We start from the raw sequence: 23,837 nt of genomic DNA, 5'->3' as shown, positions 1-23,837 counted from the left end.
TTACTATTCCACAGAACAAACTCCATTTTTTAACTTCAAGTATTAAGATCTTTGTTCAGTACGTGTAGTATTTGAGATATATCAGCTTTAAAATGAATAAGCAGAACAAAGTCAAAGACGGCTTGTATAGAAGCAAGAATTATACAAAATAAAAATAAAAAAATCAGAACATGATCGATGTTTGAGCATAACTTACAAAAAATTTCCCATATTAAATGTTAATTAACTTAAACTCCACTGATTATATTCACTGTTTCATTATGTAGTCAAGCATTCCAGAGTGAGAGTTTCTGGGTAAAGTTAACCAAGTTTCATGATATACAGTAGCTTCAAGTAAAGAGAAGTTAATCTGCATAAGAAATACAAAGTACTCAAAACCCCAATCCCTGGAGTACTTAATGGCAATTACAAAATGTCCAGTATTTAATGCTCCACAGAGTCAGGTGACTGGCCACTGCTCTGCTGTATTCATCTGTGTAATCCAAGGAATCTGTTGCATTATGCTAATCATAAGTACAATTTTATACTGTATTCTGCACTTTTAAACTGCTATATTGCTGATTTTTAAAACAGTTCTTACTGATTTGTTGCATTTTTTGTCTGCTGTAGCATAGACTAAATTCAGACCTGCTGAATCTGGTTCTGTTTGTTAAATTGAGCACTAAACCAGGCTATCTTCTGTTTACAGAGGGCCCCTCTGCATCCCTGTGGCAGGAGAGTGCAGTTAGGAATCATATGATTGAAGGCTGCTGACACAGGGCTCAGTTTTGAGCTTTTTTATTGGTTAAATAGTTTAATTCACTTTGTTCACTGTTGCTACATCAGCCCCGCATTTCCGTGGGTTTGAGCTTGTTTTAACATAGCTCCACAGAGTTAGGCGACCAGCCACTGCTCTGCTGTATTTATCTGCTTATGTGTAGCGCACCTCTGTGCACCATCACACATTACTGCACAGTGGGGTTTAACCATTGGCGGCTACAGATGCAAAAACTTCAGTAGATAAATTTTCCCTTATTAGCTGTCTGTGATCCAGCCGAGAAGTCCTTAAATTGTGCTTAGCTGCTCAAGACGGCACCTCAGCTGCACTTTTACCCCTTAAACAGTCCCAAAGTCACTAAATCTACAATAGTCTCATACCATTTACAGAACCCTGCTAGAACAGACCCTTTATGGAGCACCACCTTGGTATAGACCCCATTTACAGCACCCAGTTATACCACACCCCTCCATTTTCTCTCCCCACTGTGAAAACTGGATTTAACCTAGCATTATGGAGGTCAGTTTCCATTTCTCCTTCCAGCCTAATTGACATGGGTATCCTGAGGCAGTGTAGCAAGTGCCTCATGTACACTGACAACCCTCTATTCCTAAATCACCCAAGTACAATTTGTAACAGATGTATCTACACTAACAATCTGGAATCCTTGCTCTCTTACAGAACAGTAACACTGAATAGGTTGTCAGCTCACATACTATATCTCCTACACAAACCACACACTCCATACATAAACCATTATATGTGAAGGTACTCACCAGAAACCTGCCTGAGCCCAGAGACCTTCCAAACACAAACATGCTACACCAAATACAGCACCTACGGCACTCAATACACATAAAAACAAGCTCCAATGTCTCACCAAATAACCCCCTAAGTCAAAGCACATCTAAACCAAGTTTTTTTTAGTCACAGGTGACTCCATTGTGAGACACATACGTCCCACTCACCAGGCTGGACAAGGAGAAGGTTAAAGGCAGCAATCTATCGGGTGCCTGAATCCGTCAGATCACACATGCACTCAAGACTCTCAACAAGTACCATTATGACTCTGTCATGTTGGTGTGAATGACTTGAGAAATATCTCACTGGACTATATGAAGAGAGACATGATTGAGCTGCCCGGAGCAGGCATGTCCCTAGCCTTGAGCAGCATTCTACCCTCATCTAGGATGATACCACAATACAAACAAAAAAATGATTGACTTCAATAACTGTCTTAGTTTCTGGTGTCATTCTAAGGGGATCCAGTTCCTGTCAGCTTTGGATGACATAGTTAATAGACCACGCTGATTTGCCAGAGATGGTCTTCACCTGTTACCTCTAGGCTTTTGGTTACTAGCCAAAGCACTTGCCTCCCCTAAAATTCCTTTTTTAGGCAAGGTCTCAAGAACAACATTTCTGACGTGAAGATATCACTAACAAATAAATGAAAGGTTATACTGCTAAATGCTAAGAGTTTAAATCAGAAACTGCACTCTCTGGAAGCACACATCTAAGCTTTTCGTTGCTGGCTAAGGGATTTGCCTCCCCCATAATGCCTTTTTTAGGCAAGGTTTTAAGAACAAAATTTCTGACATAAAGCTATCACTAAAAATAAATGAAAGGTTATACTGCTAAATGCTAGGAGTTTAAATCAGAAACTGCACTCTCTGGAAGCACTCCTCTCCCTGAAGGATGTTGAAGTCTATGCAGTCACAAAAACTTGGTTCAGGGCCACAAAGAGTACCCCAACCTTGCAAGGTTGCAATGCCTTCCAGACTTTCAGACCTCAAAGTGAACATGTGAGAACCAGAGGAGGAGGAGTATCTATCTTCATCAAAGATAAACACACCTATAGACTGGTTAGACAGGAAAAAGTCAAAACAAAAGTCAAAGTCAAAGTAAACTTCATTGTCATTAAGAAATCACACAAGTGCAAAAACTCCGGACTCAATGTGCAGACAACATACAGACTATTTTCATGGACATTTACACATATAACACCTAGCTATTACATCTCAGACCTGCAGGTAGACAGACCAATACTGCACATAATTAGAAACACATTTTAACACTTTTCGCAGTGAACACTTACTTGCATGAGACTTTAGTATTGCACAGGTATTGGTTAAGACACTGCATTGATCCTTGCTCAGAAAAGACATTTGAATATTGCACTGTGAATATTAGAGTACTGCACTATGGACCTAAGAGTATTGCACTATGCTTAATTTACAATTTCACAACATGTATTGCACTGAAAGAAGAGACATTTTACTGCATTGTTACTGCCCTAGATGGCCTATAAGTTACAGTCATGGTAAATATTGCACTAAATATTAGATGAGACTGGTAACCAGGTTAATACGCAATTTGAGACAAGCTTCTACAGTTTCTACTGACCCAGATGACCAAAACTCTATGGAGTTACTCCAAGTTCAACTAACTGTGGGTAAGACCCTCCTTCAAGTCATCATTAGCTATAGACTTCCTTCAATGAATCAAGCTGCTTATTTGGACCTAATTGAGTCAATCAAATTACAACCAAACACTCTATTCATGGATCATTTTAACTATCCCTCCATTGACTGGGAAACTTACGAGTACCAACATGCTCACACAAAGGTTCCTGGACTTTGTTGACACTAATGCCCTGGAACAAATAGTATTGCAACCCCACAAGGGACTCAGATATTCTCGACCTGGCCCCCACCAACACGGGTGACTATTGCATCACCACAAGTATAGGATGCTGACTTGTTAAATCTGATCCCAAAGCAGTCACATTTCAACTATCTACAACACCTGAATCCCTCTTAGTTGAAATCAAGCTAAAAAATTTCACCAAAGCCAATTATACCCTCCTAAAGGATGGCATAAATAATTTCCAAGCTCCTGTTAACACAGAATGCACTGACAGCTATACTAAGGTATACACAAATGCCCTGTACAAACACTTACACAAATGTATTGACACAGCTGTACCTGACAGGATCAAAACAAGATACTCAAGAAAAAACAAGCCTCCCTGGTGGACATTTAGCATTAGTAAGTTATACAACAAGAGGAAGCAGCTGCTGTCTAATTATAAAAAAAAGAGGTCCCAGCCTGGCCTGAAAGGGCTGAAAGAACACAGTCCTCTGCTTGAACAAACAAATAAGATGACTTGTAAAATCCTCTAAGGACAGCTTCAAAACAAATTTAGCAACCATACTCAAGGATAACCATAAGCCATTCTTTAGCTATATCCATAACCTAAAAGGTAGAACCCAGAGGTCTGCTGACCTAGCTGTGGATGACATCACACACACTGATCCTGTGAAAACAGATAACCTATTAACCAGCAGGTTTTATGAAAATTTCACTCCCCTGTCCACTCCAAACATTCCACAAAGCATTCGCTCTACATCTCCCCCACCTTGCATCTCCAAAGAGCAGGTCATTAATGCTCTCTCCAAGGCCAAAAACATAGCCTCTCTGGGACCGGATAGTATCCTAGGTTGCATTTTAAATGGTCTAAAACAAGAGTTAGCAACTGCATTAGGTACTTTCTTAAACCACACCCTCTGCATACTGGTTTTGTCCCTGCTGAATGGAAGACAGCAACTATCATCCCCCTTCTTAAAAAAGTGGTAAAGTAACAGATCATGGGAACTACAGACCCATAAGCTTACCCAGCCTTATCTGTATGGCCATAGAATGAATCATCACGGGCCTTATAAATAAGGATATAGGTGATCTCCAAAACCCTTGATCTGACACAGTTTGGTTTTGTCAAAGGCAGATCATGCCTTTTAAACCTGGTGGACTTCTTCAAAAACATCACCAGAGCCATAGACGAAGGACAATCTTTGCATACAGCCTACCTTGGCTTAGCCAATGCCTTCAACACAATCCCACGTTCGGGCATCATTGATAAACTCTCCCAGTTGAATTTCAACCCTTATGTCATTAAGTGAGTTGCTAACTGGCTCACTGACAGATTACACTCAGGCAAGGTTGGGGACTTTACTTCAACAAGTAGACCTGTCACCAGTGGGGTTCCAGAGGGGTCAGTGATGGGCCCCCTATTGTTTGGAATATACTTCTCAGAATTTCAGGCCAAAACAGAGGGGCTATGGCTGACTAAGTTGCTGACAACTGCAAATTAGGTGCAATTATTGAATCCCCAAACAATGTCAATATATTTCAAGAGATACTTACACAAATCAATGACTGGTGCCAAAGCCATGGATTTAAACTCAGTGCTTAAAAAAATGCATTATTACCCTCTTAAGTAAAAACAATATCCCTGCAGACTATCACATAAATAATAATACTCTAAGTAACAACTCAGTAGAGAATGCAAGTTGACTGTAGCCTAAACACTGACCACCATGTGTCTACTGTGGTAAGGAAGGCATTCTACATTGCTGACCTCATTAGCAAAGACATAGCCTCAAGAGCAAAAGAGGTCATAACACCCCTGTACTCAACCCTCATCAGGCCAATAATTGAGTACAATGTTCCCTTTGCTACGTACCTTATCAGGCCAAGCACCTGCAGCAACTAGAGACACCTCAGAGATTTCTAAGCAAGAAAATTCAGGGTCTCCAGCACATGTCATACATTGACAGAGTGAAGACGCTGTCACTGTACTCAGCAGCATACAGACTACTTAGAGGAGACTTGCGCTTAGCCTACAGAGCAATCTCGGATCCAAACCTAATGGAAATGCTGCACATCCACAAGTCAAATGGGACAAGGGTAATCCGCTCCAGAGACCTTAACCTGGCCTGCAACATAAATAGGACTTGCTGGAGAGACAGATATATCTCTCAGAAGTTGCCACTCCTCTGGAAATGGCTACCAAGTCACATCAAACAAATTCCCTCTATGACCCTGTTTAAGCTTAGCCTGGATGACTAGATGGGAAACTGTAAATTCCTTCCAGGGATTTTACCTATGACCCTCCTAGATATGGGCACTTGTAGCTAACTATGACTACAGGTTTAGGCAAGATCCTTTATATTGGGTTTCTCTTGTATTATACTGGGTACACACTGCTAAGCTTATAAAGACCTTTGGTTCAATAGCCCAGTAACCACCTATGAACTTATGTTCAAAATGATTTCTTATTTATTTCTAATATAATTTCTGAAGCTTGAGCTATTCCAGGATAAACTTTGGTTGTCTACATTTCTTAGCTAATAAGACTACAAGATGTTTGATACTTTCTGTATACCACTAAAGAAAGAGTGCATGTGGTAGTAGACTTTCATTATAACATTACATACAAAAGTACTGCAGCACTTTGCAGATCAGAGACAATGAGTCTTCATAAATGTTGCCTGTGAAACCATAATTTACTTCAGCAAAAATAAAATGCAAAAGCATGATGGGCTATGCGTTATTACTTCCACTAACTCCGATAATAAAGTCTATGAATTTTAATGCTGAAAATGTGTTTTGTTGAACTAGTTGTAATGGCTGGCTTTAGTAAAACAGGTCTCAGAGGTACTTTTGCCCTTTCCAGTCTCAGAAAATATGATGAATTCCTTTAAACACAACCACTCAAGGAATTCAGATGATGAACTACTCCATTGTGTGAGCTTTCAGCTGAAAAAAGAAATTGCATCTCAAAGCAGGAGTATGACTATAATGCATTTTATGGAGAGAGGCTGCTGATCCCTTACCCAGTACTTCAAAAATCGATGCTGAAATTAAAATTTACAAGGCAAAACAAATAAGTTTTCTATGATAACTAATGAAACAGTTATTTTTCCTGGTAACAATACTTGTTCTTAGTTGTATGAATAACTAGTCCAGAGGAAACATAACTTCTAAGACACTGGGTCCCATGTTCATAGCCCTTTTGTGAAACCCTGCGTACCTCAAAAAGGTGAAATATGTTCAAGAGTTACTGTAATTCTTAGTTTGGGGCATCTGTTCCTATTAGGAGGGTAAAACTTCAATATTTGAAGATGCACAGTTTTGTGTGTTAGTATTAAGGGGTTTTAGGGTGTATGGTGGGGGATTGTAAGGGCTTTCAATAAAACCAAAAATTCTGTACGATGTGACATAGTCTCAAATCGATATGACAAGAAACAATTGTGTAAAATGTCAACCTGCTAGTGCATGCATGTAACACAAAAGCTGGAACTAGACATTTAACAAAAAGGCTGTTGTACAAAAAAGGTGTGAATAATAACTTTTTAATACAATGATGCTTTCTGTAATGTCTTTAAATGTCAACGGTCTCACAGATAAATACAAAAATGAAAGAGTAATGAACTGCATTAATGTAGAGTGCAAATAACTGCTATAGAAGACACGTTTGGAAAGAAATGAACACGTGAATTTGATAAAGAAAGGTTTTCAGGATGGTTATTCAGTGGAATACCTGGGACAAAGGCAAAGAGGAGTACTTATACTAACTGCAAGAGCAGCTTGAAAAGTGATAGAAGAGGATAAAAGACATAATAATGGTAGATATATAGTGCTAAGGGACTACAGACAAGGGAGGAGGATTACACTGGCATGTATTTACATTCCAACTAAAACTGTTATAATGAAGCTTAAGAAAATTCTGGGAGAAGTAATCAGTTTTCAGCAAGGAATATTATTTATAGGTGGGGACTGGAATTTGATTTGCAGCAATGAAGACATGTCTTGGAAGCCCAGAAGGGAAAGTATAACCAAGGGTAGACTTTTGAAGAAATTTATGAAAATATTTGCATGGAAGATGTGAATTCAGTACTAGGAGTTTGGAGTGAATTTACATATTATTCCCCAAGATACAAAAACTGGGCTAGGCTGAACAGAATTTACATTTCACAGCAACATGTGCATTTAATTGAAGGTCTTGACATGCACACAATAACTATGTCAGAACATACTCCAATAATAATTGAAATAATAACACAGGGTGATGAAATAAGAATGAGAAACTGGTGCTTTCCCACCTATGTGTTGAAAAGAAAGGAATTTAAGGACTGGGCAGTGGACATTATTCAGGAGCTATTAGAAAAGATAGAAATTTCTTCTGAAAATATACCTAGGGAGTGGGATAAAATTAAAGTAGAGTTTAAAAGCAGGGTGAAAATAAAAAGAAAGTGTGATATGGTTAAGAAGTAATAAGAGTTATTTAGAGGGACTGACAAATGTTAAAGAACTGCAGAATAGGGGGAATCTCAGAGAACAAGAAAAGGAGCAACTACAGAATGCTAAACAGAAAATAAGGTACTACCTCAATAATATGCATGAGTTTAGAAAGACTGCTGACAAGCTGGGATTGCAAGGGTTGGAAGGGTGGCCTAATGGTTAAGGTATTTGTCTTACAAACACAAGGTGTAGGGTTTGAGTCTCACAAGGGATAATTGGCTAGGCTTAAAATGGCTCGCAAGGGCAATTAGCTTAGTACTAACCTATGAAGCTACTGTTTTTTTTTATATTAACTGTAGAGCACAAAAACTTTTAGCACAACAACTCAGGCAACAGAAAGTAAAAAGGGCTGTCGCCAAACTCAGTGAGCCTATAACAAAAAAGATAATCAGAGATCCTGTAGAGGTATTAGGAACATTTCGGAAATTCTATGAAAGTCTGTATAAAGCAAAGAAATATGGAAATTAAGAAAATGTACAAATGGAAATGTTTATGGAAGAATTAAATATGCCACAGAGGTAGATGTGGCTTAGTTACTAACAGGACAGGAGGAGATGAGTTACAAATGAGATGTATAATCAATCTACAGGAAAGTCCCCAGGAATAGATGGTATTCCTGTGGAAGTTTGGAAGCTAGGAGAAAAAAATGATAAAGATCTGGTAGATTTTTTTTAACAGCATTTTAAGAGGAGAAGTACCAACATCCTGGAAGAAAGTGGTGGTAGCTGTAATACCTAAAGAGGGTAGATATCCATCAGATCCAGCTTCATACAGGCCCATTTCAATAGTAAACTATGATTATAAAGTGTTTCTCTAATGGCTAAAAGAATGGCAAAAGTGATGCCAAAATTGATAGATATGGATCAATGTGGTTTTGTGGAGTCATGGTAAACATATGACAACATTAACAAAACAATAATAATCCAGAGGGAAACAGAATGCAAGAAAATGCCCTTCTTGTTGCTGGGTCTTGATGCAGAGAAAGCAATGGACAAAGTAAGCTGGAACTTTATGAGCAGGGTAATAATAGCATTTGGATTCCCCAATAAATGTATAAGGTTGATTAGGAGGACATATGAGGGACCGGAGGTGAAAATTAAATTAAAATTAAATTAATTTCTGCTTGAGGAGAGGAACCAGGCAGGGATGTCCTCCTTCCCTTTTGTTATGTGCATTATATTTAGAACCATTGACAAAGAAAATAAGGGACTCAGAAATTCAAGGATATAATTGGTATGGTAGTCAAGAAAAGCTGGCTCTATTTGCAGATTATATTATTTCATACGGGATAAAACCAGAAAAGGACATTTCAGTGTTGTGGAAGATTTTCAGACAGTTTCGGATCTTTGCGGGATACAAAATTAATGAAGATAAAACAAAGGCAATAGCGGTAAATTATGTACCCACACATGAATTGGTTCAGCAATGGATTAAAAATGATCCTGGTGTGGAAGCTAAGGATATGTAGGAAGAGAGTTAACAAAAGATGATACAAAAACTGAGAAACTGGAAGCTATGTTATATGGATATGGATAGTAAGATACCACCAGTTAAAATGTTTTTAGTCCCTTTAGTCTTATACACCAGTGAGGCATATTTTTATAAGCCAGAGGAAAAGTTGAGGATAGCAATTAATAAAGAGCTAAAGGATTTTATCTGGGAGAGAAAGACACAAGAGTCAAGTGGGATAAGCTGATTCTTCTAATAGAACAAGGTCAACTGGGATTATCCAATTTAACGGGGGAATTTCAGAACTACACAGTTAAGGCCCTATACATAGCACATGCAGAAACCTATAATACAAAGTGGAAAGGGATGATGATGATGAAACGGGGGGGTAGGTCAAGAAACAAGAGGAGACTGGGATTTTGGATGCAGATCTTTAAGGAGAAGAACAACAATCATACAGAATATTATATTCATAAAGTAGCAAAACGTATTCTAGGAACTAAGCCAACACGGGAATGGAGGAAGGACATTCTGCTGATAGGGATGACTGCAACTAGTGATACAGACAATAACCAATAGGGGTCTGGAATTTATTGGAGAAAACTGGCAAATGAACCAAGGTACTGACAGCAAATAACTAGAGAGGGAAAGGTAACAGAATGGGAAGACGCCAAGAATTTATTTGGACTGGAGGTTAGAGATTGCCTTCCCTTTTAAGGACTGATACCAAAGTATAGGGAAAGAGAAAGAAATAGGGGGGTCTTAAATGAAAGACCAGCACTGATAGACTTTTTTGTAGAATCTAGAACAGAAGCTGCCATTAAAAAAGGAATAATTAGTACACCATATACAATATTGCATAACTATAAGAATTAATCAGAGGATGTTAGAAAGGATAGGGAAGAGAAAATGCATAAGTAATTCACAAAGAAACAATGGGGAATAAATGTATGTCTCCCAAATATGCAACAAAATCTAGAAGATTTAGGATTTTTGCTTAGCCAAGTTTAGATATTTTTATACCCCAAGTAGACTCCGGAGAATTTTTTCCCAGGTAGACAGCAAATGTTGCAGGTGTGATGAGAAAGAAAGAGGTAATTCAGAACATATTTTTCTGTGGGTGTAATGAGTTGGCAGACTTTAAAGATTCCCTGCAAACTACTCTGTCAGATATACTGGGTGAGCAAATTGGTGTAACCAAGACAATGACTTTTCTGAGCTATGATAAAGAATCGGTATTGCCTAGACATAGTAATGCCTTGCTGAGTCTAATTATGGTGGCTGCCAAAAAACTAATTACTAGAAAATGGAAATCAATGTATAAACCAAATGTACTAGAAACAATGAATATAGTAACAGAGATAAAACAACTGGAACTGAGATCTTTAAAAAAGGGTAGGAGCAAATTACATAGCAAAAATGGGAATTGTGGGAACCATACATACAGAGGAGGAATGAGGTTTAAAATAAGGCAGGACTTGAATGAGCTATGTAACGTTTAATTGACAATGACTGGGTAGATTTATGTGCTATGTTTGCAACTAGGATTATGTCAATATGGTTTGTGATGTAAAATGCTTACAGCTAGGATTATGTCAATACAGTTTGTTTTCATTTACATAAATATATGATTACGTCTGTCATAAGTGATAATTTAATAAAGATGTTTCTTGTTTAAAAAAAGAGAGTTACTGTTAACTGTAATATTTCCTGTACATATATCTGACTTTTTCTTCTGTTTGCCAGTTCTTCATTAAGATAACGATTAAACAAAGACAAAAAAACAGAAATGTGAAAAATCAATAAACGTTTTACAGCTTATAACATTTCTCATATTACCTTCTTTATGTTATCAATGCTAATGATGCAGTGTTTATTATGGCAACCTCAAGTGTAGAGGCCTCATAAAACTGAACAGTAACAGACTTGGTGAGGCTTTAAGTTTATACACATGCACTTTTTCCTTCCTCAGTAGAATGATCCCTTCTGAAATACATTCCGTTCTCTCTTACATTCATGTTATATCTATTTTATTACTTCATATACAGCATAGCAACGTACCCATGCAAACAAGCCACATTTTCTAAACTTTTCCTGTATGAAATTCACAATGCTTTGAAAAAGCAACATGCCCAGGCTAATGCACAGCAAATGAAAGCACAAAATAACAGCATGTAATACAAACCTAACAGTAATGATTTCCCGGGTAGCCACTGGATCCATAGCATCTTAACAACCAAATTATGTAGTACAGTGGCTTAAGTCCAGACATGAAACATTATGGCCAATTACAGAAAAGCTGTATGTACTTACCTTTTTGTTCTTTTCCCTGTTTGTTAAACATACTGGCTCATATAGCATAATACAATAAGCTGGTAGTAACATGCACAGAAGTTATTAATACGGACCTCTGTTACATGAGTTCTAAACAGTGCTGTATTGGTTAGAAAAGCTTTTAAGCAGCCAGAGTATAAATTCAGACAACTACGTATTGATATCAGTTGAGGGCAGTTAAATCATTTCAATCTCACTACTTGCTGAAAGCTATCAACAAGAATATTCATGTTATTATTCCTACAGTTCCTTTCTATTCTGTAAAGTGATCTTTTTCACAAAAAAAAATTCAAAACATGTTTATCAGTCAAAAGAGGTAGTGTGTAACATTTCTTTCTGCAAGGAATTGTGGCAGGATGAAAACCTAATTTTTCTATGGAGATCTTAATATGTGTACAGCATATAATGTATATAAATAAGCACATATCTTTACACATAATATATTTCTGTGTAGAAATTGGGAAATATGCATTTAAATGTGTCTACATTCTACAAATTATTAATTAGATAACTGGATGTATAGGACAGACATATGAGATAATGTCTATCTTTGGTGTGTATAAAAAGCTGTAGCCTGAAAAAAGGCAAAGGTTAATTTCTCAAGTGGAAGGATCACAACATGGTGGAGAAGATTTGCAGTTATTTCAGTTAAATGGCCAATTTGGTGTCTATGATGGATATGGCCTGAAGGATGATTGGGTAAAGATTTTGTGGAGAGTTGGATGGACGTCTACATCTGTGGGCTACAGCCTACAACCTATTTGCTAGAAGAGCAGTGTGGGACTGAGCCTGTGTGAAACCAGAAATGGGAGGCTTAGGATTAAGAAATGAAAACTTGTTATGAAGATATAATACATAAACAGTATAAATACTAAGTGTGCAACACCAAAGTGTGCAGTTTTTCATTTTATTGTTAAATAAACTTGTGATTTTACTTATCTCTGCTCCAGTATTATAACAAAGCTGACAATAGGTATGAGGACTTTCAAGATGGCTGTGCACTGAGTATTATTTTTTATTTATTTATTTTTTGCATTTGTTTACCGGGAAAGTCCACTGGGCCTGAAAGAGCCCATTTTCAGTGGAAGCCCAGAGAGAAAAGATCTGACAGCTCTCCCACTGTGAAAACAGAAACGCAGCAAACAAGGCCAGTAGACTTGCGTTTATGAGTAAATTTCAGTAACTGGCTAGTAAGTACACTGCCTGGATGCCAGAAATAAAGAACAATGAAGACCTGGAAAAGGAAAATCAGCTACAAAAAGTGAGGAAGAACACTGACTAGGGAGAGTTCTGCAGCAGTTCAGCAAAACGTAATGCAGCCTTCCGACATGACTTCCAGTAACCTACAGGAAGATAAGACAACTGCATACAGACCTGGTTAAAATAAACAAAATACTGGTAGAGTATATCAACACAAACAACAAAAGGCTGGAACAAATGGAAGAAGCTTTAAACAGATATTCAGATGAAATGATAAAACTCCAAAATCAGAGGCTGAAATAAAGAAAAGGTTGGCTGAACATGAGACTGCTCAGGAAGAGATGTTGTAGGAAAAACATGAGATTTTCAGCCATGCCAGAGAAGCTGGAAGGAACAGACTGCATTAATTTTATGAAAGCTCAAATAAGCAACTGGACTGGTATTCCATAGCAGGAAGTGTTAGGTGAACAGGCACATCATGTGTATGCTCCAAACCTAGCCATAAGAAAGCAACCTAGACCTATAATAGTAGGGATGCAATCCTACCAGCAGAAGGAGTTGATTCTAACAAAACTGTGGAAGAATGACAAAATACTGAAAGTGGGAGACAGCAGTGTTTGTGGAGAATGATTAATCATTGTACACCAAGCAAAAGAGCAATAAATTCATTCCACTATTCAGAAAATGTCGAAATGCAGGTGTGAGATTCAAACTGCTGTATCCAGCTATCTTCAAGGTATTCTTCCCTGGAGAGACAAAATCATTTTTTGATACAGTGCATGCTAAGGAGGAAATATAAAAGTTTGTCCAACAAAAACTAAGCTGTGAAACAGAAGGACATTCTGCTTCTTGTTTTTCTGGTAAGAAAGACCACAGAGACGCTGCACCTGTGAAACTTTTTCCAGTACTCCAATGGAAAATGTTGGAGAGAAGGAAGGGAGCACGAGAGTTGACTAAAATAATTGAGAGTATGTTGGAAATGAAGGAGAGGTAGGATTTGAGTGATGGAGAAGAACAGTAATAAAATCAGTAACTTAATGTGGGATTACAATGCAATAATTATATTTCTGAAATATGACAGAACAAGAAAATCTGGAAATATTGGACTTTTTCAAAATGTATTTGATGTGTGGGGCACTTTAAAGTATATGCCCTACTTCATGTCATTAATGCATGGAAAAATGCTTTAGGGAGGGGAAGATGGGAGAACGCTAACTGTAAGTAAAGATAAACTTTCTTTGTGGTGCATGGTTTTCTATGCATGCTATTTTTAAGTGTAATGGGGATTGTAAACAGGTGGTGTTCTTTTTCTACCCTCTTCTCTTTTTTTTTCTTGTACAGTTTTGAGAAATATAGGCAATGCAATGATAAAAAAGGGAGGGCAGTGTGCTGGTTAAAACGGCATGACAAAGTTCAAATTAATGTGCTTTTTTTCACTCTTACATGGGGAAATGACTGATTAAGGACTTTTGTTTTAAGAGAGAGAGCAAGTAAATGAAAATGAATATTGACAAATATGAGGCTTTTTTCTAGTAATTTCATGTATGTATACTAAGTGGCATTTCTGCAGCTGGTCTTCATGTCTCCATGGAGACAATCTGATAAAGAGAAACTGGAGACAGTCTGGTGGAAGGAGATTGGCGGAGGGAAAAGAAAAAAAAAGAACAGAGAAATTGGCTAGGGCATAATATTCTCTGAAAACAATCAGGGGTTTTCCAAGTTGATAATACAAAACCAATTAGACTTGAAGTAAAGTTTTCTCCATTTTTTAATGCAATGGGGATACCAATATAAAGAGGTGCTTTTTTTCACCCTTCTTCTCTCTTTTTCTTTGTTCAGTTTTAAGAAATGTAGGAACTGCAATTGAAAAAAAAAGGAAATGGGGGAGCAGAAGGGCCTGGTTAAGACAGTATGACAATAGAAACATCAGTGTGCTTTTCCCATGGTTGTATAGGGAAATGACTGGGTTAAACCCCTAGGCATTATCCAGGAACAAATTTATTACAAAGCATGTAAATGAAAACTAATATATATTGAATGCATAGCTCTCATCCAATCAGGGACATATGTCAATAGAATCAGGGACCAATCCAGAGAAAATCAGGGACAATCAGGGACATGTTTAAATGATTAGTACTATTAACTTGAAACATTAACAGAATAAGAGAAGGTGAATTAATTTACATCTTTTGAAGTTAAATGAGTCTAAAACTCTTAATTAATTATTGTTGCTATTTATTAAGTATAATTCACCACCTTTCCCTAAACGTCATCCATTTTAGGAGGGATTAACAGGGACAGAACTAAAGTTTGAGTCAAAGTCACAGACAGTTGAGAGGTATGTAAGGCTTTTTTTTCTGATAAACAATTTACCCTTAGCAGTTTTGTGTCTGGTTTGCATGTCACTAGAAGACAATTTGATAAAGCGAAATGGCTTGGAGAAAGTGTTTACTGAAAGCATTCAAGTGTTTTCTCAACTGGGAGAGCTATAAAGACATACAAAATCAAACAGCACTTACTAGTAGCAAAGGCTGTAATGTGTGTTTTGTGTGTTATTACTAAGTTAATAGGTTTTAGGAGGGTTTTTAGGGGTTTGTTTGTTCTGTTTGAAGGCTTTCAAAAAAACAAAAAGTTATGTAAGATGTGGCATAGGCGCAAATGGACATGACAAGAAAGAACTGTATAAAAGACCAACTTGCTGAACAGTATATACATGTAACATAAAAGCTGGAACTAGACATTTAAAAAAAAAACAGTTATACATAAAAGGTGGTAATAATAACTATATAAAAAATGATGCTTTCTGTAATGTCTTTCAATCTGACTGGTCGTACAGATAAACATAAAAAAAGAGTAGTAAACTATATTAAAAATGTACAGTGCAAATAGCTATGCTACAGGAGACACACCTGGAAAGAACTGAACATATGAAATTGAAAAGAAAGGTTTTCGGGATAGTTACTCGGAATATCTGGGGCAAAGGAAAATATGACTACTTATATTAAGTGCAAAAAGAGCTCCAACAGTGATAGAAAAGGGAAAAAAAGATAATAATGGAATATACATGGTACTAAGGTGTTGCTGGCTAGGAAGGAGGATTACACTGGCATGCATTTACATCCCCCCTAAAACTTCTATAATGGAGCTTAACAAAATTCTGGGATTAATAATCAGCTTTCAGCAAGGAATATTATTTATAGGTGGAGACTGGAACTTGGTTTGCAACAGTGAAGATGTGTCTGGGAGCCCTAGAAGGGAAAAGTATAATAAAGGAGGGTAGATTTTTGAAGATATTTATGAAAATGTTTGGCATGGAAGAGGTGAATTCAGTACTAGGAGTACAGAGTGAATTTACATACTACTCAATGAGATAAAGGCTAGATAGATTTTATATCTGAAGAACATGTGCATTTAATTGAAGGTATTGAAATGCAACCAATAACTATTTCAGATCATGCACCAATAATAACTAAAATAAAAATGCAAGCTAATGAAATAAAAATGAGACACTGGCACTTTCCCACCTATCAGTTGAAAAGAGAGAAATTAAACAAATCATTTTTGGAATTAATTCAGGAGCTACTAGAGAAGATAGAATTTTCTTCTGAAAACATGGCTAGGGAGTGGGATAAAATTAAAGTGCAGTTTAAAACAAGGGTTAAAATAAAGGAAAGGGAGATATGGTGAAACAGTAACAAGAATTATTTAGAGGGACTAACAAATGTTAAAGTATTGCAAAACAGGGGGAATCTCTCAGAACAAGAAAAGGAGCAACTGTAGAATGCAAAACAGAAAATAAGGGATTAGCTCGATAATAAACACAAGTTTAGAAAGATTGCTGTTAAGCAACTATTTTTTGATAATATTTCTAGAGCACAAAAACTTTTAGCACAACAACTCAGGCAACAGAAACTGGAAAGGGCTGTCACTAAGCTTGGGGGCCTAGAACACGGAAGATAACAAGAGACCCTGTAGAAGTATTAGAAATATTTCGGAAATTTTATGAAAGTTTGTATAAAGCAGAGAAATATGGAAATCAAGAAAAGGTACAAATGGAAATGTTTATGGAAGAATTAAATATGTCAAGGTTAGAGGTAGACGAGGCTCAATTACTAACAGGATAGGAAGGGATGAGATAAAAATGGCTATGTATAATCAATCTACAGGAAGGTCCCCAGGAATAGATGACATTCCTGTGGAAGTTTGGATGTTAGGAAGAAAAAAACTGATAAAGATCTGGAAGGCTTTGTTTAACAGTATTTTAAGAGGAGGATAAGTACCAACATCCTGGAAGAAGGAGGTAGTAACAGTAATACCTTAAGAGGGTAAAGATCCATCTGATCCAGCTTCATACAGCCCATTTCAATACTAAACCATGATTATAAAGTGTTTATGTCTACAACAGCTAAAAGAATGGCAAAAATTATATCAAAATTGACAGATATGGATCAGTGTGGTTTTGTGGAGGGGGAGGCAAACATTTGACAATATTAACAGAACACTGATGATCCAGAGGGAAGCAAAATGTAAGAAAATACCTCTTTTATTGGTGTTTCTTGATGCAGAAAAAACATTTGATGAGGAGAGGGACTTCATGAGCAGGGCAATGGAAGGATTTGCTTTCTCTAATACAATTATAAAGTTAATTAGAAGAATAAACAAGGGATCAGAGGCGCAAATTAAAGTTAGTGGGGTCCTCTCCAATAATTTCTGCTTGAGCAAAGGAACCAGGCAGGGTTGTTCAATTTCTCCTTTGTTGTTTGCATAACATTTAGAACCACTGGCAAAAAAAAAATAAGGGACTCAGAAATTCAAGAATATAATAGGTATGGTAGTCAGGAAAAGCTGGCTACTATTTGCAGATGATATTATTTTGGGATCCTTACAGATCCCCAATGGCGCTGTCTGCCGAAGCAGACATCACCCAACATACTTAACCGAAAGTGCTGCTCGCTGAAGCAGCACTTTTGGATAAGTATGCTCGTTGTGCTGGTCGCACTACGGTGCGGTTAAGGGAAAATTCCCTTTTCCCCACTGTAGTGCGACCCTCGGATTGAGAATATAAAAGTAGGGGGTGTGTGGGGGGCAAAAGAAGATTTTTTTTTTTTCGAACGCACTTCAACGAAAGCACTTTTTCGGTGAAAGCACTTTCGTTAAAGTGTGTTCGGTTATTGTGGATTCGGACTATTGAACTTTTTGTTCAATAGTCCTAGATCCATTATTTTATATATGACAAAACCAAAAAGGGGAGATTGCAGTGTTGTTTAACATTTTAAGACAGTTTCAATTCTTTATGGGATACAAAATTAATGAAGTTAAAACAAAGACAACAGCTGTAAATTATGTACCCACACATAAATTGGTCCAACAATATCCAGGGCTTTTATTTTTGGCCGGTATGCACCGGTATGGCATGCTGGCACCTCTGCTGCCCTGTTTCTTTAAAAAAAAAAAAAAACTTTGTTTTTTTAAGGGTGTTCTTCTTTAAGAATGCCCTTTACGTTGGGTCGCACAGACGCAGAAGACCTTCTGAGTCTGTTAGATGTGCGACCAAATCATTTACATCTTCCTGGTCCACGTGTGTGGAATTTGAATTACTGAAGACCTTTGGACTGTGGACCGCGACCGGACAAGTGAGTGGTAGGTGTCCGAGTTTTTAAGAGGAGGGTGTGTGTGTGTGTGTGTGTGTGTGTGTGTGTGTGTGTGTGTGTGTGTGCGTCTGTGTGTGTATATGTGTGTGTGTGCAAGAAATAGGTAGGCAGGGGTGTGTGTGTGTGTATATATATATATATATATATATATAAGAAATAGGTAAGTGTGTGTGTGTGTGTGTGTGTGTGTGTGTGTAAGAAGTAGGTAGGTCTATGTGTGTGGGTGTGTGCGTGTGAGTGAGTGAGTGAGTGAGTGAGTGAGTGAGTGAGTGAGTGAGTGAAATGTCCAGACTTTCGCAGAATGTCAAGATTTTAGTCTAACATCCGTGGTCTGTTTCTCATAAAACTGTTTTTCCTGGCAATCCCTGGCAAATCACTGAGGATTAAGACAGCAAATAATGGCAGACATTTCAGCTTTAGACTTCATATCCTTCAGAAAGTTCATACTAATGCAAAACCTGTTTTATCAACTTTCTAAGTTTGTAAGAGCAATATTTAAAAGGTGTCCCTATTTTTGGACATTTGTCCCCCCATTATGTGTGTCTTTGTCCAGATTTCTTGCTCTAAAACGTTGAGAGGTAAGGGGGAGGGTCTAAGAGGGAGGTAGGGGTGTATGCGTGTGTAATACCTCTCCACTGTACAGATTTTCACAGAATGTCCAGATTTTTGCCTTATATTTTTGGTCTGTTTCTCACAAAAATTGTCTTTTTTTTTTTTTTTTTTTTGGGAAATCACCGGGATGATCTAAGGATTAAGGTTACTAACTAATGGCATGCACTAAGAGTTTAGTTTCAGACTTCATATCTTTTAGAAAATGCATTCTGACACAAATCCTGTTATTCTAGCAACTTTCTGAATTTATAAGAGCAATATTTAAAATGTGTCCCTAGTTTTGGGCTTTTGTCCCCCCATTATTTGCCCAGACTTCTTGTGCTAAGAGGTTGAGAGGTATGGTGTGTGTGTGTGTATAAGAGATAGGTAGCATACCCCCCAACTGCCCAGGTTTTTGCAGAATGTCCAGATTTTTGCCCCATCTTTTTGTTTTTTCCTCATAAAAAGACTGAAATTACTAAATAATGACAGATATTTGAGGTTTAGGCTTCATATCCTTTACAAAATGCATACTAACACAAATCCTGTTATTCTAGCAATTTTCTAAGTTGACGAGAGAAATATTTATAATCTGTTCATAGGTAGGTACTAGGCTATCTGCCCGAAGGCATTTATAATCCTAGCCAGAATGTGTTGGCTTTTGCCACCCCCTTAGATTAGTTCCCTGTGCCTCTGTCCAGCAGAGCCACTGAAGTGATCCCCGGGGTAAACTTTCTGTTTCCCATCCACTCGTCAAGGTTTCTTTTGAAGAGTGTTAGCGAGGAGCTCTGCCTAATATAGATTGGAATCTTGTTCCAAAGCATGGGAAGTCTCTGGGACAGGAATCTATCCCTCCAGCACATCCTATTTATTGTTGTGGTGAGGTTTAGATCCCTAGAGTGTGTGGCTCGACGGGATAAGGCTTTCCTTAGGTGGAGCATGTCCATCACTTCTGGGTTGGTATGTCAGGCAGAGATCACCTCTGAGTAGGCAGTATGCAACCGATATGTTCTTATTATTTTAGACTTTGTCCAGATTTCTTGCATTAAAAGGTTGAGGGGTGTGTGTGTGAGACAGTGAAATGCCCTAGTAGCAGGTGGTTAGTAATTTGTTTAGGCTCAAGCCCTGTGCCTTAGCTACAGGAAACAAGAGCCTGAATCCTCTACCCAAAATATGCAACTGTTTTGCTTATCAAATGGCATCGCTGTTGCATGTTTAGAGTTTTAAATCAGTGCTAGTAGCATAGCAGGTAGCATACTTTTGTTCTGATGCATAAGGCTCTGGATTCTATTCTCACAGCATGTAGATGGGATTGCTGATACTGTGCTGGATTTTAAGAGGGTGGGGTGCTGCAGTCCTAAGCATGTCCTCCTTTGGATAAGATGCCTAGTAACCATGAACCTGTTTTAGTTTGCCATCCATTCCCTATTGCAACATTACCAGCTTATCATTTTTAATGTTACACAGGCAATTTATTCTTCAAGGGCAGTAGGCAGTGAATTTGTAGATGAAATACTTAAATATAAAGTTTTTTTGCTAGCAACAACCTTTTCATTAGTTACAGTCAGATCTCTTTAATGTGGAAATATTCAGATGACTTACTTCTGCAGAGACTGTGCATATTAACTGATATTGGTGGGTTGTAATGACAGAAGTTTGAGTGGCGTTTTATGGTTGAAATGTTCTGAACTGGGCAGTTCTTGCATTATTGGTTCATATGTTTTGTTTCTTTGCTTACTGTATATAAATTTAAAACATGCTCTAACAAGTGGTGTAGTATACAAGGGATACAATTTAATTATTACATATTGTAATTTAATACACAGGCCATGCATATTTTTATCAACCAGAGGAGAAGCTGTGGATAGCTATTAAAAAAGAGTTGAAGGATTTTATCTGGGAAGGGAAGACAGCAAGGGTCAAGTGGGATAAGCTGATTCTTCCAATAGAACAAGGTAAAATAGGATTACCAAATTTGAGGGGGTATTTTAAAGCTACACAGTTAAGGCTCTCGTACATAGCACAAGAAGAAAACTATAATTCAAAGTGGAAAGGAATGATGCTGATGCAGGGAGGAAGCTCAAGAAATAAAAAGAGATTGGGATTTTTGATGCAGACTCTTAAGGAGAACAACAAAAATCATACAGAGTAATATATTCATAAAATAGCAGGGAGTATTCTAAGACCCAAACCAGCACGAGAATGGAGAGAAGAGATTTTGCTGATAGGGATGACTGGGGTCAGGGATAGAGATAATAGGCAAGAGGGGGCTGGAATTTATTGGAGAAAACTGGCAAAGGAACCAAGGTATTGGGAGCAAATAACTAGAAAGGGATAGGTAATAGACTGGGAAGAGGTCAAGAATTTATTTTGACTGCAGGTTACAGATTGCCTTCTGTATCAAGGACTGATATCAGAATATAGGCAAAGAGAAAGAAACAGGGGGTTCCTGCATGAAAGACAAGCACTGGTAGAGTTTTTAATAGAATTTAGAACAGAAGCTGCAGTTAAAAAAGGAATAATTAGTAAAGCATATAAAATATTGCATGATAATTATAAGAATCAATCAGAGGAGCTCAGAAAGGAATGGAAAAAGATTGGATAAGTAATTCACAAAGAGACAATGGGAGGATATATGTATATCTCCCAAATATGCAACAAAGTGTAGAAGATTTAGGATCCTTCCTCATGTGGATAGCAAATGTTGGAGGTGTGACAGGCAAAAAAGAGGTGGCTGGAAACATATTTTATGGGAGTGTAATGAGCTGGTAGACTTTAGGAATTCCATGCAGACCGATGTGTTGGAGATGCTGGGTGAACAGATTGGATTGACTGGGGAGATGATTTTTTTTGAGTTATGATACAGAACTGGAATTGCCTAGACATAGTAAAGCCTTGGTGAGTCTAATTATGGTGGCTGCCAAAAAAAGCAATTACTAAAAAATGGAAATCAAAGTCTAGACAACTTTACTAGAAACAGTGAATATGGCAACGAGATAAAACAACTGGAATTGGGATCTTTAGAAAAGGGAGGGGCAAACTACATAAGAATTTTGGGAACAATATATGCAGAGCAGGAATGAGGTTTAAGGGGCAGGATTTGAATGAGCCATATAACGCTTAACTAACAATGACTGCATAGATTATAAGTGATGTATAATGTTTGCTCCTATAGTTGTTTCAGTGGTGTCTGTGATGTATACTGGTTGCAACTAAAATGGTTTCATGTTGTTTATTTTTCACTTATATAAATGCAAGATTGTCTATGTCATATGTGAACATTTAATAAAGATTTTTGCTGGCAAAAAAAGCTGACAGGTATATCTGGAAACACTAAAATCACCTGCCTAGAGGCTGAATGTAATGATAATTTTCAAACTTATTCCTCATGTCTGTACCTCATCATGTAGGCAAGAAAGAGCAGTTTAAGACTCTCTGCCAACATCAACAGTTTTAATTTCTTTACTTTTGCATAATACTAAAGAATAAAGACGTCAACACAGACACACAAAAAGCAGCTGTCCAAACAGCAAAATAATTATTTTTCAAAGCTACTAGACGATATTTAACACTAAAAATAAAGATAACTAAATATACAAAAGGTGAAAAACATGCTGACATGAATATAGAAAAGAATAAAAAGCAGGAATGTATCCAAGTGATAATGGCCCCATAAACTAAAAAGAAAAAGTAATGTTTCCTTAACCAACTAAATTCACTTCTGTACATTTTGAATTTGCCTCCATAGTCATCTGCAATGCAAGTTACCTGTCCCTGTCTGGGGAATAGTGATCATCCAGCATGCGATGCCTTTCTACTCTGCTCATGCTGTTGAACTGTGCAGGTGAGGAACGAGTTCCTCGAGATCCTTGGTCCAAATTTCTATTAAAAATATAAAGCAAATGTATTCATCAGTTCATGTCTTTATTCACTTCATAGCAACTTTATTCTTACTTAATTCATTTATGTTCACAAGCTGTAGCAGTTACACATAATTAATTTTATTTTTGACAATTCAAACCATAATGCTATCTGGGATAAACAGTTAACAATGACATAACTACTTAATATACTTTCTATATTCGTATAAAGAAATTCCTTCAGATTGGCAAAGATAAGAGAGTATAAATGAATAATCTAACATACACAGCATGGTGAGTCCACAAAAAAAATTATATCAACATTCAGAGGTACATAGAATTGTGTCCTGTTCTTACCTGTTTTGTAAAAATGACTCTACCATAATTAAATTAAAATTGTATGAACATAAGCAAGGCATTTCACTGTGAAGGTTGCAACATATTAATCTCATTACTGGAATGTAAAGTATACAATGTGAAAAAAACAGAAAGGGTAAAAGATTAGCATAAACATTCTTTTTTTTACTCAAAAGTTTTTATTATTTTTTTAAAAGGGTCACAAATATCTTGAGTAAGACTTTTCAATTTACACAAAAACTATATAAATTATCTACATTTGGCCTGAAATTATGACTGACAGAAACCATTCCGATTCAAAAGTATGTAAACAGACATATCATTTTTTTAAGAAGAGTCTGAGTTCATTTTTAAAGTCTCAATAATGGATAAAATCTTCCTCCATGGATTGTTGCTCCATAGTTTAGGAAAGATCCTCAATTCTTTGATTTTGATTTCCATTAACACTGTTTCATTTAATAATGTTAAAAATTCTTCAAAAGTAGGAGCAGAGTT

General features: G+C 37.1%; 1 protein-coding gene across 3 annotated transcripts in view; it reads right to left on the bottom strand.

The window, feature by feature from the left end:
• RIMS2 (regulating synaptic membrane exocytosis 2) overlaps positions 1-23,837 on the bottom strand; it is a 6,281,053-nt gene that overhangs the window by 2,560,007 nt on the left and 3,697,209 nt on the right. For all 3 annotated transcript variants that reach the window (XM_044065683.1, XM_044065685.1, XM_044065684.1), the window contains one exon: positions 22,894-23,007. In XM_044065683.1, coding sequence (XP_043921618.1) covers positions 22,894-23,007 — 114 coding nt within the window. The remainder of the gene's footprint in view (positions 1-22,893; positions 23,008-23,837) is intronic.

Source organism: Protopterus annectens, chromosome 3.part0 (genome assembly GCF_019279795.1).
Source record: "Protopterus annectens isolate FY-2018-M chromosome 3.part0, PAN1.0, whole genome shotgun sequence".
In the NCBI taxonomy this organism is placed as follows: Eukaryota; Metazoa; Chordata; order Ceratodontiformes; family Protopteridae; genus Protopterus; species Protopterus annectens.
The sequence above is the reverse complement of the archived record's forward strand: the minus strand, read 5'-3'. Positions and strand labels throughout refer to the sequence as shown.